The following is an 18714-nucleotide window of genomic DNA, read 5'->3' as shown; positions in this document are numbered from 1 at the left end:
TTTATCTTTCGCACCTGCCTTGTATTTTAACTCCCAACATTTATTCTGAATACCACACCTTAGAATTGGCACTTTCATGAAAAAGAATCACATAAAAAGTAACAAATACATTTTTAAATTGATGATTTTACAGACGTTTTTCTCGCACACAAAATGACTAGCCTACAGTACTACAGTAGGCCTACCCCATGTTCAATGTTTTTGTTTCTATGGAACGTCAAAAGAGCAAAAATTATATAGAGGGCTGAAAACTCTGTGGAGTCCATCTACAGTGTGGAGTGGATGGAACAATGTAAAATTAAAATTGTAATGATAATAGTATAATCATGCAAGTACGAAGAAATAAATACTGGCAAATAAATTTTAATTTAAAAATCATGATAAGTTTTTTTGTTTCGTTTTCTTTCTGTTTTTATGCTTGTACTATTATTGTTGCTCTTTTGGCGCTCCATGGAAACAAAAACATTGAGCATGGTGGGAGCTCGAGGAGTTACATTACAGTATACAAAGAAACACATATGTAAAATCATCAATTTAAAGGATTTATTTATTTGTTATTATGTGTTTCTCCTTCTGAAAGTACTTATAAGTCCTAATTTTAAAGTTTGGTGTTCAGGATAAAGTTAGTCAACAAATTTGGAGTCAAAATACAAGAAAGGCAGGTGCGTAAGAAAAACATCCTCTGAACCAACACAATGGAGTAAATATATACCAACAAACAACCCGTCAAGTTTGTTTGTTGTAAAGAAAAAATATACATTTACTCAACAGGCGAAAATAATGTGAGTTTATCTATGTTTTGCGGTAGTATTAAATTATATTTATGGTAATAAATGAAACCTACTGTGTTTAAAATTATGTATGGATAAACAAGTATTGTTTTTAATCTGTAGTATATCTTAGTATTTGTAATCTTAGGTGTTGGGTCTTAGCTTTCGTGATCTTAGGTCTTAGGGGGTCTGAGCTTTCGTGGTCTGAGCTTTCGTGACACCCCATGGAGTAGGGCGCCCGCATCAAATTAGAAAGTCAAAATCATAGAGGGGATCTGCTAATGCTCTAGGGGGGATAGAGTAATTGACTGAGGAGTAGGGCGCCCGCATCAAATTAGAAAGTCAAAATCATAGAGGGGTTCTGCTAATACTCTCTAGGGGGTAGAGTAATTGACTTCCTAGTTTGGAGGGGGCGCTGCTCCATGCTGTGAAATGGCGTCGCCCAGTTTGACCTTTTAACCCTGTACTTCCGATACTGTGTTTTGAATGCAAATTGAAGAACAGGAGATTCTTGTGTTATAAGTTCTTTGATAAAACTTGATTGTTTAATTGCGAATTGAGTTAATTGATTGATAAGCTAAAATTAACTACAAAAGGAAAACTGAATCCAATCATAATATACATCCTCAAACTGGCTATTTATTTAATAATACCCGATATGATTAAATAGAGCATTTCAAACTATATCTTTATTAAACCATGGATTAAAGAATAGAAGGATATGCATCGACGGTGACATCAAACGATTTTACAACGCGCTTGCCTATACTAAAGCACTGCTGCCAATCAAACAAACACGTTCATTGAACCCCGTGTCTCTAACCGCGGCCCTCTGTAAAACGCTGCGAATCAACTGTTACATTTTTTTAGACCAAAACGTAACCATGTAGAAATCGTATGCGCAGTCTGAATGTTCTATTGACATGTCTGCGTCGATGATTAATTGACAACAAAAATATATTGCTGAATAATTCTGTTTTAGTTTCATCACAATCGGACTACGAAAAGTTCACTTTCTTACGACTGGTAATTTTAAGTAGTTGGTAATATTAATAAAATATGCAATTTTTATATTTAAATTATCATTATTTGCCTGCCATCTTCTGTCATTAAAAATTGCGTTAATCTATAGAATATTAAATTATGCATTTGACCATGTATGTTGTTAGCGTGGCCGGTGTTCACCCATGCAACAATCGTGGTTTTAATAAATGGCTAAGCAGTGGTTTCTTCATAAATCTCCTTAATTATCGATGTGATTATATTTAAATTGTAGTGCCTGGTGATTGGCTAGTGGTTATGTCATCCACATCACATCCAATCACCGGGTCTAATTGAATGAAAACAGCGATCCCTGATCCGGGATTGGCTGGCTATGTATAGTTGCGATTCGTTACCTAGCGGTCCTTTTGAAAAGTACACGCAGGGCAAACTTAATCACGAACAAACGAAGTACGTATTATTATTCACACAAGAAGTAAGACAACGGTGAGTATATAGATCATGATTACACGTTGTCTACCTAGGCAGTATCAATGTCGGCAAATCATATGGTTTACTAGTAAGCCTAGAAAGCCTAGGCCTAGTATCCTTGCTGATTTTGTAATTTTACATGTAGGAGGATGAGACAACAAATAGTTAGGCCTATTGTCTCAGATGTAGGGCTACTACAGGTCATAAAAACATTAGCGTAGATCAATCGCGGCAGAAACCTATACTAATTACAATTATAGCATCTACAATTCCTCATCAGAAAGGTTATAACTAAATTCGTCGTCGTATAAATTGTTCGTCGCCATTGTTGCTAGCGCTAAAACATCATGCCACCAAAGAACGTGCGAAAGAAGCGTAGCCAACAAGGTTAAATGTCGTTGCACATGTGCAGTAAACAATATAATAGGCACGCGACCGTTTCGTTGTTACCATGCGGTTAATTAAACTGATAACATTGTGGGCGGTCCGCGGTCTGTCGGCGAGAGTCAAGGAACCCTTGATCTCACGTTGATGCATATCCTTCTATTCTTTAATCCATGATTAAACAAAATGTTTACAGTACCTGATTATTAAACTAAAATAATTGATAATAAATCATTATTTCTTAAAAAAGTCAAATAGAATATCAATAAAAAAAAGCATCATTTAATGAAGAAAAAACAATACTTAAAGATGTATTGTCCCCCAAAAACTTGAAAAATGAAGATTAATTAAATCAGACTTTGAATGTATTATTTTGCAGTTTTGATAACGTTAATCACTTCCATAGAAAAAAAAAACGTTTCACTTATAAAATGACAAAATAAATGATTAAATTCAACTAAAATTCCATTGGCTGGCAGCCAATTTGACCATTTTTTTCTTTAAATTACATTTTTTTTCAGGTAAATACATTTTTTTTTTGATCCAATTTTTGGTCAAGTGGATAACTATTATGCTACATTAAAATGGAATGTTCAACAACATTTTTTTAAAGAATTATTTTTTCAGGGGTACAATACATCTTTATTAGTTGGTTATCAAATAAGGACGTAGCAAAACGGAGCTCCGCCGAAAATAAATTACAAAACTGATACTTACCGTATTCTTCAGAAACGTAAGTTACGTATACTGATTACTACTGAATCACTAACCTTACTTAATCAAATCAAGATAATTATGGCTACTACTAGAAGAAATAAAAGTAAAATAACAGACGAAGAAACGCCCTTAGCTGAGCCGGTTTAAACCCAGAATTTTTAAAATTATTACTTAGAATCTCTGGTATTTTTTCCGGTTCATTACAAGCACAATTATACAAAAAACTTCATCTGTAAAATATTCTGTTTTGTGTGGATACCTACGCGGTTTTGATAGAACGAATAAATAAAGGCTTTTCACTGCCTGTTACAATAAAGTCACTCTTGATATTCAGTTTACGTCTAATTGAATGAGTAGTGAATTTGATCTAGATCACATGAATATCGATTTACATTAAAAAAATTTAACCTCAAACTTGATCGTTATTTTACGGCAGGATTTGCACATTTGAGGGTGCCATGTTTGCACCCTGCTGGATGCAGAAATCGAACCTTATTATAATTGTTCAAAACCGGTCTGTCGCCCTCTAGAGCTCTACAAAAGTTAAAGCTAATTAATTATTCACAACGATTATTTGCATGACAAAAAGGCACGTGGTGATGAAAGTTATGGTCGAGTTGGCGCGGAGACGTGTGTCTAGACGGGTTGAAAACGAATTGGGTTGTAACGGCTTTAGATGGATGCGGAAGCATTCTTATCGTCTTTTTGAAGTTTACAGTTAATCATGAAATATGGCTAGGCCAAGGATTTATAGTTTATGTTTTCTTCATTTAGCGTTATATCAAGTTCTATTTGTAGGCCTTCAATTTGGAACTGACAAACGCGGAAGCAGCTCCATTATGATTGACGCGGCAGAACCAGATCATTATGATGTTCTGGGCGTTCGCCGGACTGCTAGTCTAAAAGAGATTAAACTTGCATACAAAAAACTTGCTCTAGAATTGTAAGTATTTTACTCAAGCTGCAAAATTGTAGCTATTTGTTGGTAGGGATGGTTGGTGTTTTTGATGAATATTATTGTGAAAACTATCTGGGCAGATTTGGAAGTGCCAGAAATTAGAGTAGCTAGGCCCTAGGCCTAGTAGAGTAGAGTAGGTCAGGTCGCCCTAGAACTAGAGGCTATCGAATACTAATAGGCATAACTATGTAGGCCGTCGAATACTAATAGGCATAAATATGTAGGCCTAGTAGTAGTAGTCCAAGACCATAGACATAGTCCCATGGATTGCAGCTGAAAATATGGTCCGCTACATCACTGGAAATTTCACTTGCAATAAAGAAATGAAAAAGAAAAATATATTTTACGGAGAAAAATAGGCATAATTAAAATTTAGATACAATACTAAATAGTATCTATAGTGACCAATAGTATTAGTACAGTCAATTTCTGTCTCACATCGAAATACACATCTCTATACTGGCAGCAGTGGTTTCCTCTACGACTATTAATATTATGTTACAATTACATGTTTTCACTGATCAGAAATTCCCTGTCTAACATGCATTATCGCAGCACATAGGCCTACATACATTTGTGATGTGAAAATGGTTATAATTATAATTAAACTGCCATAAGCACACGAAGTTATGCACTTGTCAATTGTATGACTCACTATACGACCCCCGGGAGAGGTGCGTCATGGGTGCGTCATTTACAAATAATTACTGACGCAGGGGTGCGTCAAAAAACCTAGATGGTACGTCACATCAATGAACAAGGTGTGTCAATGTCCGTCACTTTACCACCCACCATATCATAAACAACATGGTCACAGTGCGTCAAAATGGGTGCGTCATGGTCACCTAAAGGTAAGTCACCTTTTTGACGCACGGGTGCGTCATGGTATTCAAAAGTATGACGCACATCGGACAAATGACGCACCTCTCCCGGGGGTCGTATAGTGGGTCATACAATTGACAAGTGCATTAGTCTGCTTCTGGCACAGTTTAGTCTACTGTAGCAAACTGGAAACCTTGATTTTCCAAACTTTTCCTTTGTCACTGTGTAGACTAGCATAGCTACTGACCAGTAGTAAGTAGGCCCTAGGTATAGTAGTCTAGAGTCCAAACTACCTAAACCTATTCTAAATATTCTATTTATTATATTTTATAATTATTAATTCTTTTTATTTAGTAGTACTGTATTTCTAAAACTCAATTCTGATTTTGACAGCGCTGTGAGCAATGATTGTTGGAATGACGCTTTAAAAATGATTGATTGATTTGTAGGTTTACAATATCAGTTGTGCTTGACAACGGTAACATATTATTTTAATTTGGTCCTTATAAAATCAATTTCCATATTTAAGGTGGAGGGCTGCTAGTGGGTGGCAGTCTTGATGATATCAGTTGTTAAAAGTTGAGCAGCTGTTCGGCCGGCTGCTTGGCGTAGTGGCATAGCATTGTGGCTGGCTAGGGATCAAATGGTTGTGGGTTCAATTCAATTTCCTAATTACTTTTTAAAGAATTTTTGTTTTTACTCACCCTTTCAACCTTTCCTAATGAAAAAATATATTACTACTGGTTTTCAAATTTTATTTGAAAATACAAATTATTACTACTAATTATAATATAATTAAACTAATTTCTGACATTTAAATGTACAAATAAATGAAATGATTTTCAAAAGGTACACATCTTATACTTTAAAAAAAATAAATTGTAAATAAAAATGTATTTAGGCCTATACAATAGCCCTACATAAACATTCATACATGAACCATGGAAGTACAATGTTTTTAGCAAAATAAACAAACTTATCAACTTATAAACATTCATTATTTGTATACTAACATTAATTTACCTATTACAACACACCTGATTATATTCTTGCAATTTGATTGGTCAATTACTTATCACATGTTGGATGAGTTTGAATTAGCCCTATCTAATGAAAACGTGATAAATGGATCATTTTCCCTTCTCTTAGTGATATTGCCCATTTGTTTGATTGGAAAGTTTCCTTTAGAGGTGTCCCCTAAATAGGATGTTCCTGTGTTCTGCTGTATTTAATGATGTCTAACTAAATTTTAAACAAACAGATACTGGGGTAGCACTAACATTTCATTTTGTTTAGCCATTTGGCGAAAGTCAACATTTTTTTTTTAGCCAAATGAATCGGTTTTTAGCCAAAATTTAAAATTGTTGAAATATAATGGTAAAAACATTTTAGTCAATTTATCTATGTCAACAGGTCTATACACTGTTCCCTGAACGTTTTTGTAAAGCATTGAGATAAAGAAACATGCCTAAATCACTGTATGATTAAAATAAATAATATTTTTTTGGTATTTTTTTTACATGATCAAAACAATTGTTCAAATTGTTTTTAATCATACAGCATTCATACAGTTTAATCAATTTAATAATAAACATTTTACAGTTTTCTGAAATCCCCTGAACGCTATGTTACTTTTGTTTTTTACGCTTGGCTGGTCATGTTTGTGTGTGACGGCTTCCATTGCGTACCAGGCGAAAATCGTGTCCTTCACGGTCACTCAGCATCACCGCCGCGCAGCGGGTTAATGTTTTTAAATTGGGTATGCTCAAGAGGTGCGAAAGTGCAGAACCGCCGGCCTAGGCCTACAAAATTAAGCACAGAGTACACGTCTTTCCATCCCTCAAGGCTGCGCCGAAGCGTTTCTGTCGGGGCGAGAAATTTATACCGATTATTATTTATTTACACATCAACACAGAAGCCGGCGGCCGGTCCCGCTCAGGTACACGTGTGTGTTTAGCTAAATCCCTGTTAGACTCTACCATTTCCCGCATGTTGTTTTGTTTACACTGACGCACGAGGGAAGTTTATGGTAAAATATAAAACTACATTAAATTGGAAGACTCTAAAATGCATAACGCATACATTTTTGATTTCGATAAGATTAAGACGTCATTCATCGAAGATATTACTATAATGTTTCTTTTTAATCTGAAAAGTACACCCCTATCGAAAAATAGACAACCCGGTAATTAGCCTACATAGTCGTTTGTGCAGCGCACAACACGTGATAGTTTGGGTAGACTTCGGCCCTGTTTCTGCTGCCAACTAAATACCGTATATTATACGGTATTTTTTTAATACCGTATATATACGGTATATTTTTGGCAGCAGAAACTGCGCTCATAAAAAATATACCGTATTTTGTATATCATATTTTCCCCACAAAATTTGTGGATAAAATACGGTATTTACAAATTTATACCGTATTTTTTGTACCCGTTTCTGCTGCCAATAAAAAATACCGTATTTTTTTTTACATGACAAAAGGTCAACATTCGTGTTTTTATTTTCTGTCGCTGTCAGCTGTTTTACACACGTGTATATATATATTCGGCGAAAATGTGGAGCGAAGACGTCACAGTTTTACTAAATAAATTTGTGTGGGGAAGCTAAAATGTCTGGCCAACTAAAAGGTAATAAAAGGGACAACCACATTTATAAAGACATTTCTAAAAAAAATAAAGCAGGAGTATGGAATAGACTTGTCTCCAAAGCAAGTAAACTCAAAGCTGAAGAGCCTGCGAAAGCAGTACAACAATGCAAAATACAATAACTCGGGGAGGGAACGAATTAATTGTCCCCATTACCATGTTTTCTGTGCTCTCACAACATCTCTATCACTAGGGCTAGGCTGTTGAAAGTGAGACGTAAAACTTCCTTTATTGCGACTTTTAATTATCGATCAAATAAATGAATGGCAATTTGGGTAAAAAAGATGAAATTTAACACGACCACCCAAAAAGTATTGTTAGCAGAAACGGGGTACTAAAAAATACGGTATAAAAAATACCGTATTTTATACCGTATTTTTATACCGTATTTTGAGCAGTTGCAGCAGAAACAGGCCCTTCATCATCCATGTGTCGTCTAACGTCTGTCTCTCTGTGCAGTCTACCTCTGCTATCTCCATCTTTTTTAAATAACAAAGAGACGCCTGGTACAACGAAACAAGTTGACGAAAAATGGAGCTTGAAGTAAACAACGTGATAACGAACAAAATAAATGCTTGGAGATCGAAAAATGGACCTTTTAGTTGAACTTAATGCTTTCGCCAAAATGATTATTTAATTATCTATTTTATCATATGTCATCACCAAAATGGCTAAGTAACCGTTTTATTTTTCGCCAATCTGGAAACGTTTTCGCCCATGGCGACTTGGCGATCGGCCAGTGCGAGCCCAGAGATAGTAATTTAATTATTAATATTATTACCCATAATTGGAAGCAGCCACTACTGTACCAGTGGATGAGATTGGTGTAAATAAACCTTAATTGTTTTCTTTTAGGCATCCAGATAAAAATGACGATCCTGATTCAGGTAGAAGATTTGTTGCATTAAACAATGCCTATGAGGTATGCTATTCCAATGACAATATGTTATACATTTGGATTCCTTTATGTTGGAGACCCCCCATAGACAATTCATAGCAAAATTTGTTCAAGGGCATGTACATATTTATTTCAATTGTTGTCATAATGTAGAAGAAAAATTTGGTGAAATTGTGCAATACAAAATGTATATAAATAAATTGAAAGAGGCAAATACACAGGAGGTAAAAATGCAACTGTAATCAACTCTGTTATGATGTTTTTTTTATTTATTTATTTCGGTATAAAAAACATATATAGAAAAAGCAGCAGAAGCTGAAAGTGTTGCATTTACGAAAATACTGTATAAAAAGTACACAAAAACTAAAACATAAGAGACAACCCTGGAAAAATATCAATACATTAAGTAATACAAAATTATACAAAAAGCATTCAAACACGAAATAGTCATACAAAACATAAGGGGAAAATCAACCAACAACCAATAAAATGTTTAAAATTCATTCAATTGAGAGTACCTATTGCACATTAGACGAAAGAGGTATTTAAAATTAGTTTGATTTGAATTAGTGATCATGTCTACATTGTTTACTGCATTAATATGTATGTACTGTATATACAGTATATTTAGTCAATACTCAACATAAAAATAGTCCAAAGGCTAAAACCACAATATTTACATAATTAGTAAGACATAAACATATAAAACATCAAAATAACGAACGGTACACTATACATTATCATAAAATTATTAAAATAAAATATTTACTTTTTGATTACTATCTATCTAAGCATTATGTCGTATTCAATATGTTATTAAATTATTTAAATTAAATTAACTAGATTTTTTTATCATTCTGACAACAGTGGGTCGATTTACCTCTTTATTCAGTATTGTGTACCCAATTTCATATAATAGTAATACCGTAGTTCGCCGGGTATAATCCCACCCCCCTTGTTTTTTTTGCCCGAATTTGGGAGGTGGGACTATACCCGGGGATTTCCCACTGCATGAATTGAAAATGAAGATATTTCTTCTAGCTACGCTCTAAAGCTATATTCCGATGTACTGTAGGCTAGGCCTATAGCAATTAGACAGCCAGGCCATCTAGACCTAGGCGGCCTAATTGGTCTTACCTGTGCTATGCCTACCGTATAGATTTTCCCCCAGATTTCTACTTAAAAAATACCCTAAAATGTGATCTAGGCCCAGCTTCCTAAATCGACATGAACTCGATCATACGAGTTCTCCATCTATTGCCTCACTTGTTTCACAGTTTGTTTTATATTATTTAATGTTCCTGACTAATCTTAAATTGATTATTTTTAGTTATATGAATACCATTTGTTTTAAAATGTTCATGCATTAATTAATTTATGTTACTAAGGAGTATATATTGTAATTGTAATATTTATTGCCATCCATATAAAAAAGTAGACAGATCAAACAATTTGTACAACATTACAAGAAAAATAAGTTACAATATATGGAATAGCAGAGGATAACCCTTTAAGCTCAAGAGCTTGTTTCAGAAGGGGTCCTCGAGTATGAGGAGGAATGAATGGTAAATTATAAACTGATAAAATGGCTGTTATTGTTAATTATATAACACCTATATAAATTCCTGTCATTTGATTGGACGAATGTGGGTCACATGGTGTGCAATAGTACGCACTATTCAACGATCGTTAAATAGTACTTTTTGAAACATTTTTGTGTACGAAAAAAAAACGTCTAGATGTTATATAAAACAAATAATGAATGTTTTGTATTCGTGTAATGGTACAAATAATGGCACTTGGTGAATGATGAAAGGTTATATCAACTCGGCTTTGCCTCGTTGATATAACCTTTCATCATTCACCTCGTGCCATTATTTGTACCATTGCACTCATAAACATTCATTATTTGTATATTAATTAATTAAATTCAGATATTTATTGATGTATTGCACTATAAAATAGTAGTAGAATTTGTATTTTTATGAAAGATTCTTTTCTTTAAACACAATTGGTGTTATGGTAATTGTTTGTGTTTTATAATTGTTTGTTACAAAAGTTCTGTGCCAAACTTACTGTTTTTGGTGCCTTATATAGATTCTTTCAAATGAAGGAAAGCGACGACAATATGATGACCGCCAGAAGGTGCAAAACCACAACACATTCCAAGCAAATGATAACTTTACTTTTAAAGAAAGGACCTCACTGTTTGTAACTTTCGACATTTACTATGACCTTATCCTACCTGTGAGTCGTAAAAAAGCGTTTCTGCTGCTGGTCACAGAACGTGATTTTCTACATCATGAAGAAGAAAGAATTTGGGAGAGTAATGTAAAGAAATTGGAGAAGGCTGGTAAGTTATATTTCTGTGCTTCTATTTTACAATATGTTTATCATTATTTTACTTTTTATTTGTGGTCTATTGCTATCTAAATTTAAACTTAGATTTGTATTTACAATGCTGGTGCATTCACCCTATTAAAAATGGCAATTTTTTTTTAGTGCCGAACTTAAACTAAAAGTGTCCTATCTTTTGCATTATAATTTGCTGGGCCAAATATATATGTAATATCCACACACAAGCAAATGTATTATTATTATTTATAAGTACAAATGTATATATAAATTGTAATATGTTGTGTGAAATAAAAACTGAAACATACAATTGATAATTATATTAATACAATAATTTTGCATAGGTATTGGTATTGCTACCGTCCATGTTGATCTTGACCGGCAGTTAGTGCTCATTCTTGGTGTCAATAAAATTCCTTCGATTGTTGGTGTTCTTGATGAAACGATTTACTACTTGGGGTCGCAGACCGTTATCAACATTGACAGCCTAAAGGCGTTTGCCATTAGTATATTTCCCACTACAAACATTGAGAAGGTATTTCTTCCCTGGTTTAGTGTTTAATGGTGAAAAAATATACAGAACCTGAAATATCAAGGAACAATTAATGATTGACATAGGGTCTGTTTCTGCTGAAAAAATCAAAATAATCGATTTTTTCCAGTCACCGCAAACCACAAAAATAATCGCGTTGCAATTGAAAATTGCTACGACTAATTGGTTATTCAGGTAATCGGTTTTTTAAATCACGTCATCATTCCTCCTCCACAGCGCAGTTCAAGTTATGAAAGGCCGATGAGAGTTTGTTTACATCCTATCGCTGCCTAAAACTCTCAAATGTAGGATTAAAAGTTACTCTTACGTAAAGCTATATTATTTGTAAAATAAACATCTTAGGCCTACTACCGCACCACATACAACAGAATAATGATGTTATATTGATAAGGACACATCGGCGAAAAAAGTTCGTTTCGCCGTTCGTTGGTTCTACCTTCGGCCTGCTAGGCCTATAGAGGCTATATATTTCTACCGAAACAAGTCAACAGACAACAGGCCTAAAAATGACATGTAAAACATCGTTAACCTGGACTGGTGGTATGTAACGGGTGTACTTGTAACACAGAATCCTGAAGTCTCTCGGTATAATTCTCCCCCACAAAATAATAAAAATCAAATGTTTAACATTTGATTGTTATTCGGTCTCTACATCGCGATCGTGGTTTTGCTGATCGTCGTCGATATCGCTATATCGATATAATAAACAGCATGCTTTGTGACGTGAATAAGTTTGTCATACTCTAGAGGTCAAAGTGAGGTCAATAATCACTATTTGTGTTGCAGCTCAAAACTGCTCCGCAATAATCGGTTAAAACGAGAAATAATCGATTAAAACACGCAATGGATTGAGTGTTTTTAATCGGTTATTTTTAATCGGTTATTTTTTTTGCGCCGTATCTGCTGCCCAAAAATAATCGATTAAAAAAATAAACGGTTAATAATCGATTATTTCTGCTCAGCAGAAACAGGCCCCAAGACATTATCTATTTAAAAATTAACTTTTTTTCAGGTTGACGATGACAACTATAAAAACTTCCTAGCTGGATATTCCGACAACCGCCCTCGGACGTTACTCTTCTCGCGTAAAGCTTCCCCGTCACTTCTCTACTTAACAACAGCGTATAAATTCAGAGATAAAATGGCGTTTGGCTTTGCCAGCTTCAAGAGTCAAGTAAACACCATGCGAAGACACTATGATGTGAATAGTACATGCCTCATGGTGTTTAAGGAAGATACTGAGCAATACACGGCTCATTTAGAATTGAGTCATTTGAGGGACTCTTTATCAGTAATGCTTTTTTTAACTTGTTGTTGGGATTTTTTATTTGGAGGATGTTTGAGTATATTTTAAAGTATCTTTTGTTGTTAGTTCTTAATAGCAGATTCTGAATGGCCTAGTCTCTGATGAAGTGGTCTTTAATAGGATGGTTTCTTAATTTTAGTCTATAATTAGAGGTATAATTAATTTGAAGGAATTTTTATATTTTTATAAATTAACTAACAATTTAAGTACTGTAAAGCCTTTGGATAATCTTAAAACAAAGCCATAGTCGAAATTAATTAATGCGAGTACTGCTGAGAAATTCTAATCACCAAGCCATAATCATTAAACACATAATTTCAATAACACATGATGTATCTTTATCTATATATTTATATTTTTATACGAACAATGAATTTTCCAAAAGGATCAATAAAGGTAATTTCTATTTAGTTCTAAATTCTATTGATTTTTTTAATTCATTTTAGTCTACAATGTTACAGCGAATGCATGAAATTATTATCAAGAATATGTATCTATACGCTCCACGACTCACATCACAACAAGTGTTTGATGACCTTTGCCCTGTCTCGTCAACCAAGAAAACTGGCAGGTAAGTGTTGATAATTTGTTTGATTGAATTGATGGGAAAGCTGTTACAGCATATTACTGCACTTTAGTAATTTACATCAATATATACATGACTCCTTCTTTAGTAAATTTAAAAACTGCAAAATAATTGGCTTGTATAAAATTGAAAAAAAAAAAAATAATAAAAATTTTTTTTTTTTTTTTTTTTAAATTCCTGCTATTTTAATGTCGCATAATATTAGTTATTCACTCTGACTAAACTTATTACATCGAAACAAAAAAAAAACCCCATAATTTAAAGCAATTAACAAAAACAGAAAAACAAACATTTTATTTTCACTTCAAAATCACCATTTTGTGTTTCTTTGGCAATGGCAAAAGTGATAATAATAATAATAATAACTACAAAATGGCATAACAATTTGATTTTATTCATCTCTAGTTTTCATATTTTGGTAGAAAACACATCAATTATTAATAATTATATAAAATACTTAAAACTTCATAATTGATGTATTTTATTATTATTATTTTTTTTTTATAGAATTTGTGTTATCCTGTTCACACAAAAAGGAAAACATGATGAGTTTCTAAGAACATTCGGAAAAGTTGCCATGAATACAGCTTTATTCCCACAGGGGACAAAGTTCATGTATGTTTATGAAGAGACACAAACAGCTTTCAAAGACAAATTTGGTGTAAATTTTGAACAAGAGATTCTACCTGTAAGTGACTGAGTGTGTTCCTAAATGCTTATTTTAATTTTATTTCATTAAATGTGTCATTAGGCCTAAAAGATTCATTGTTTATGTTGCCAAAGCCCGACCTTTGCATGTGGCATGAGTAAATTTTCTGCGCCCTATATTTTGTTGTTGTTTAGGGCCCTGTAGTTTTTTCATTAACGTATAAAATCAGACCACTGTTTTTCAATTGATACTGTGCTTAAAGGTCTAATTGGTGTTTTACTTATGAAAAGAATACAAATAAAATAAATTTCACTCATATCAACAAATTTAACTAGAGTAACACATTTTAGGCCTATTTTGGCAGCCCACCTGCCACTTGTCTGTGGCTATAGTTCAGCAAAATAATGCTAACCATTCTCTAACATGAGTACACTATTATTACATTCTACACACTACCTTGTTGTAGCTAACAGCTTGCTGTAACAGTAATATAGTTTAACAATGATTCTGGCTATACAGTGTTCATCTGACTTGACCCAATGAAATCAATATTTCAAGGCAAGCTTTTAACTGGTTACTTCAAAATCAGTGAAACAGAAAGTTAGAGTGCCGTCGCCCCACCCATTTCTGCATCCAGAGGCCGTTGCTGATGTGGCTGTGATTTTCACAGCATGTCAAGCCAGGTCATTCTATCTCAATCCAGTGTCCAATCCCTGATTGGAAAGACACAAGACATGTGTCCCTGATTGGAAACCAATCAAGCCAGGCTTCCTGTACAACAATACTTTGGTTAAAAAAATCATTTTGATTCTTTTATATTTAGGTTGCTTTAGTTTGGAGGAAAAAAATTAACAAGCTGAAGTTTGATTGGCTGCCAGGAGGGTGGAAACTTGATGACAAAGAAGACAATGAAAAACGCTTACAAAATTATTTATTGGATTTATCTAAGTTTAATATTGAATTAAGCAAGACGAGAACATTTGAGATGCTGAGAGATGAAAATGAATTGGTACTGATATCAATTGTTTTTTTGCAGATATTTCAGTTTTGATAATTTTAGTACATTTAGTACAAATGCATTAAAATAATTATCAAACCATAAAATGCATGCATATATTCGTTGCTGGAATTTCCTTGCTTGTTTAATTTGATTCTAAAGTAAATTATGTATCTTCCAAGGTTGTTAAAGCTGGTTTTCCACTAGACGAATTAAAAACATTGACTATAATTCATACTATTCTCATCTACTTTTTGTGACATGAAAAATTGGGTAATCAATTGGACTCAGGAATGTTTAATCATGCAAATATATTTGTATATTGGATAACATGCTTTATGTGTCTCCTCTCTATCTTTGACAGCATTGGTTGATGTTATGGATAAAATCAATTCGGTCTTCTTTCATCTCTTATTTGAATTCTTATTCTAATTCAGTTTATGGAAAATGGTAAGTGAAAAGACCAGAATCTACCCAAAATGTTTCTGTCTGTTTGTCTGTTAGTGCTCAAGAAAACGATCAGGAGAACCACATTAAGTCTGCTATCATGCAGTTCAGCCATGAGTTATGCATTTAACAATTTGAAAATGGGCATGACAAAAACATGGTAAAAAAAAAAAATATATATCCAATCTGCAGACAGTACTGTTTCGATCTTATTAGATCTCGTCAGTGCAGCTCAAGTTTCGAAATGATATGTACCACAGAGCTGGCACAATAGGCTGAGCCAGTTATATGCAGGACATGTTACACTGATTATGAACACAAAGCGTGCACAAACTCATATATATATATATAAACACATTAGGCAAAGAACATTAATTCTAAACCGCCCGGTGATATACTAAAACTTAATTAATTAATTTGAAACGATAGAGATGAGGAAATCTGTGAGAATGAGAAAAACTCGCCCCAACAGAGACTCATATATATATATATATATGACGTTATCCAAATTCCTTCACTTGCACTGATGAAGGGCTAGTGTTGCCCGAAAGCTCTGCTAACTTTTCTGGCTGTTTACTTTATCGTTTTGATTTAGCTTTTCGCTTTTTATTTTTGTATCTCCATTGAGATCCAGACACTGATACCCACAGCATTGTCATTTTTTTCAGTAATTTGCCTTTGGATTTATATATATATATATACATTTTTTTTTTACATTTTCAAGGTTGATACTGGTACTCATGGTTTTAATATTAATATGTAGTTTGGTTGCATTTATGGTTGGATGATACAGGATGAGTATCTAAGGTAAGATGTAAACATTAAATTTAACTTACATTTGGTCTTTAAGGAAAATAATTGAATATTTAATACAGCACTTTAAATCGCATAGTTTTGATACATATATTTTCCAGAATAGGTTTTTAAAGAAACAGCAACTCTAAGAATCTGCACATTTCCCTGTAATTAATGATTGAATACCATACAGCATTGTATTTAATTAAGTAATATTTTGAAATTGACAATTGGTTGAAAGTCTGAGCGTGTAGGCTACAGTACCTGTATGTATCTAACCTATATTTATATCAGCATGCATTGTCAATTCATATGGTAAATCTAGTTTACCATGCTTACTCAGAGGAAAAATGGCAAAATCAGCACTGTGGTCATTTGTTACAAGAGTTTTTAAAGCAATATAGATTATCTGATAGAAAGCAGGAAAACCTTTTTTCCCGGACTGTACTGTATTTTAATAAAATTCAATATTAAATGTCAAATTCTTGATTTTAAAAAGAGATAACAATGAGCAAGTACACCAACCTCGATCTCAAAACAATGTCTACCATAAAACCAAGAGTGTAGATATGCAAAAATGTATACTGTACAATGAGGGAGGGGATGGTGAACCTCTATAATGTCGCTATAAATTGCAGAGTTTGGTATTTGTTTGATGTTGTATTGTTTTATGTTTCAGACCTGTTAGTTGCGGTATTTATCGCTGTTGGTTTTGACTGAATAAAATAAAATAAAATAAAGTAAATAAAATAAATAAAATAGATTGTAATCAAATAAAGTGATGTCTGTAACATGTCAAACGGGTTAGTGTAATGATCTAAGAAATATTAGGATGGATAAGTTTTGATGTAAGTGGATACTGTACAGTTAATTTATTGATTGATATTTATTTTATTCCATTTTATGCATGTATGAAAAAAGATTGTAAAAGCTGAGAAGAAATGCAACAGGGCAACCACAAGACAATCAATTGCAAGTGCACAGCATATGGACTCTAACCTTAATATGGTTTTCATTAAATATATCATTCAATACTATCATTCTAAATATCTAACTTTCAAACTTTTGCATTGTTCTTTTTTCATTTTATCCATTTTGTCAATGAATTCAATCATCTTATATAAATTTACCAGTATTTTAACTACTTACTTTAATTGTCACAAATGTACATATATACTGTATATAATGTTTGTCTGAGAATTTAAATAAACATGAAATGAACTCGTACAAGACAAAAAATATATATCTAATTGTTTTTAAAGTAATATTGAATAATGTGAATAACTTATGTCTGGTATTGGATTTAATAATAAAAAACTATACCTGACCATGATTCGATCGGAGTAAGACGCTTACACAACGAGCTCCTGAAACGCACTACTTAGCATATTAATTTTCTCTAGGCCAATCACGACAAGCCATGTCACGATCTACACGAGCAAATACCAAGCCCGCTGAATTCGAAAGCGAAGACCAGCTATCGTTTGAATCGTTTGTTAAAAAAAAACTTGAATCGATTTTAAAAGGCCAAGAATCTAATAAAGCTGAGCTTTACGAAGCAATATCGTTTAATTCTGCTAGAATAGATGCCCTTGAAGATGAAAACAAGGAATTAAAAACGACTGTCACAGAGCTGACAACAACAGTTGCTAATTTACAAGATAGTACAACTGACCTGTTGGCAAAAATTAACAAGACGGAACGCTTTTCACGTCGTAATAACGTAAGAATTGTTGGTGTGGAAGAGAACACAAAAGAAAACTGTAAGTTAATCTTTGAGAACATTCTTTCCGATTTTTTCACACTCGATCCCAGGCCAACAATCGAACGGGCCCACCGAGATGGTAAAAGTATGAACGGCAAGCCAAGGCATATCATTGCCCGTTTTCTCTCATACGCTTCTAAGATTGAAGTTATGAAACAACGAAGTTCTGCGCTAGATAGCCAGAAATTTTATATCATAGATGATCTTACTGCTGCCGATCTACTGGAAAAAAAGAAATGGAGATCACAAGTAAAAGAGATGTACAATAAAGGTACCAAGCTTCGTTTTACGGCTGGAAAATGGCGAACTTCAACTGGCATTCCGGTAAACTTTTCGAAATTCCATTGAAATAGTTCCGGTAAACTTTTCGAAATTCCATTGCCATACTAGTGATCGGAATGTTGTTGTAAACACTTGGACTGTCTAAGAAGCATTTCTTCTTTACAAATTCAATCCATTATTAAATTTTACAACAGACTAAGAATTTTTTATCCATTATTTTCCTTACATCTGCATACTTTGCTTAATTTGTATAAGCCTCTTGATTGATTTTACATAATAATTTTACAATAGCGTTTTCAGGAGTCT

General features: G+C 33.5%; 1 protein-coding gene across 2 annotated transcripts; it reads left to right on the top strand.

The window, feature by feature from the left end:
- The first annotated feature begins 1471 nt into the window (after positions 1–1471).
- LOC140045202 (dnaJ homolog subfamily C member 16-like) lies at positions 1472–17515 on the top strand. Of its 2 annotated transcripts, none has more exons than XM_072090012.1 (11): positions 1472–2258; positions 8631–8697; positions 10771–11026; positions 11373–11563; positions 12594–12872; positions 13334–13458; positions 13981–14161; positions 14946–15131; positions 15484–15569; positions 16291–16373; positions 17283–17515. In XM_072090012.1, the coding sequence occupies exons 1-10, from the start codon at positions 2146–2148 to the stop codon at positions 16352–16354; spliced, it is 1548 nt and encodes a 515-aa protein (XP_071946113.1). In that variant the 5' UTR covers positions 1472–2145; the 3' UTR covers positions 16355–16373; positions 17283–17515. The 2 variants fall into 2 exon arrangements, with proteins under 2 accessions (XP_071946113.1, XP_071946114.1); XM_072090013.1 differs by lacking the exon at positions 1472–2258 and adding an exon at positions 4085–4287.
- Positions 17516–18714: the final 1199 nt, after the last annotated feature.

The sequence above is a fragment of the Antedon mediterranea genome, chromosome 3, assembly GCF_964355755.1.
Source record: "Antedon mediterranea chromosome 3, ecAntMedi1.1, whole genome shotgun sequence".
NCBI classification, from domain to species: Eukaryota; Metazoa; Echinodermata; class Crinoidea; order Comatulida; family Antedonidae; genus Antedon; species Antedon mediterranea.
This window is presented reverse-complemented; position numbering and strand designations above follow the sequence as displayed.

Bases quoted from the DNA above. Each gene is read 5' to 3' on its own strand.
- LOC140045202 (XM_072090012.1), top strand. From the start codon at position 2,146: ATGTATAGTTGCGATTCGTTACCTAGCGGTCCTTTTGAAAAGTACACG. The intron at 12,873-13,333 runs GTAATGCTTTTT...AATTCATTTTAG, and splicing joins ATTTGAGGGACTCTTTATCA to TCTACAATGTTACAGCGAAT. The intron at 15,570-16,290 runs GTAAGTGAAAAG...TACATTTTCAAG, and splicing joins AATTCAGTTTATGGAAAATG to GTTGATACTGGTACTCATGG.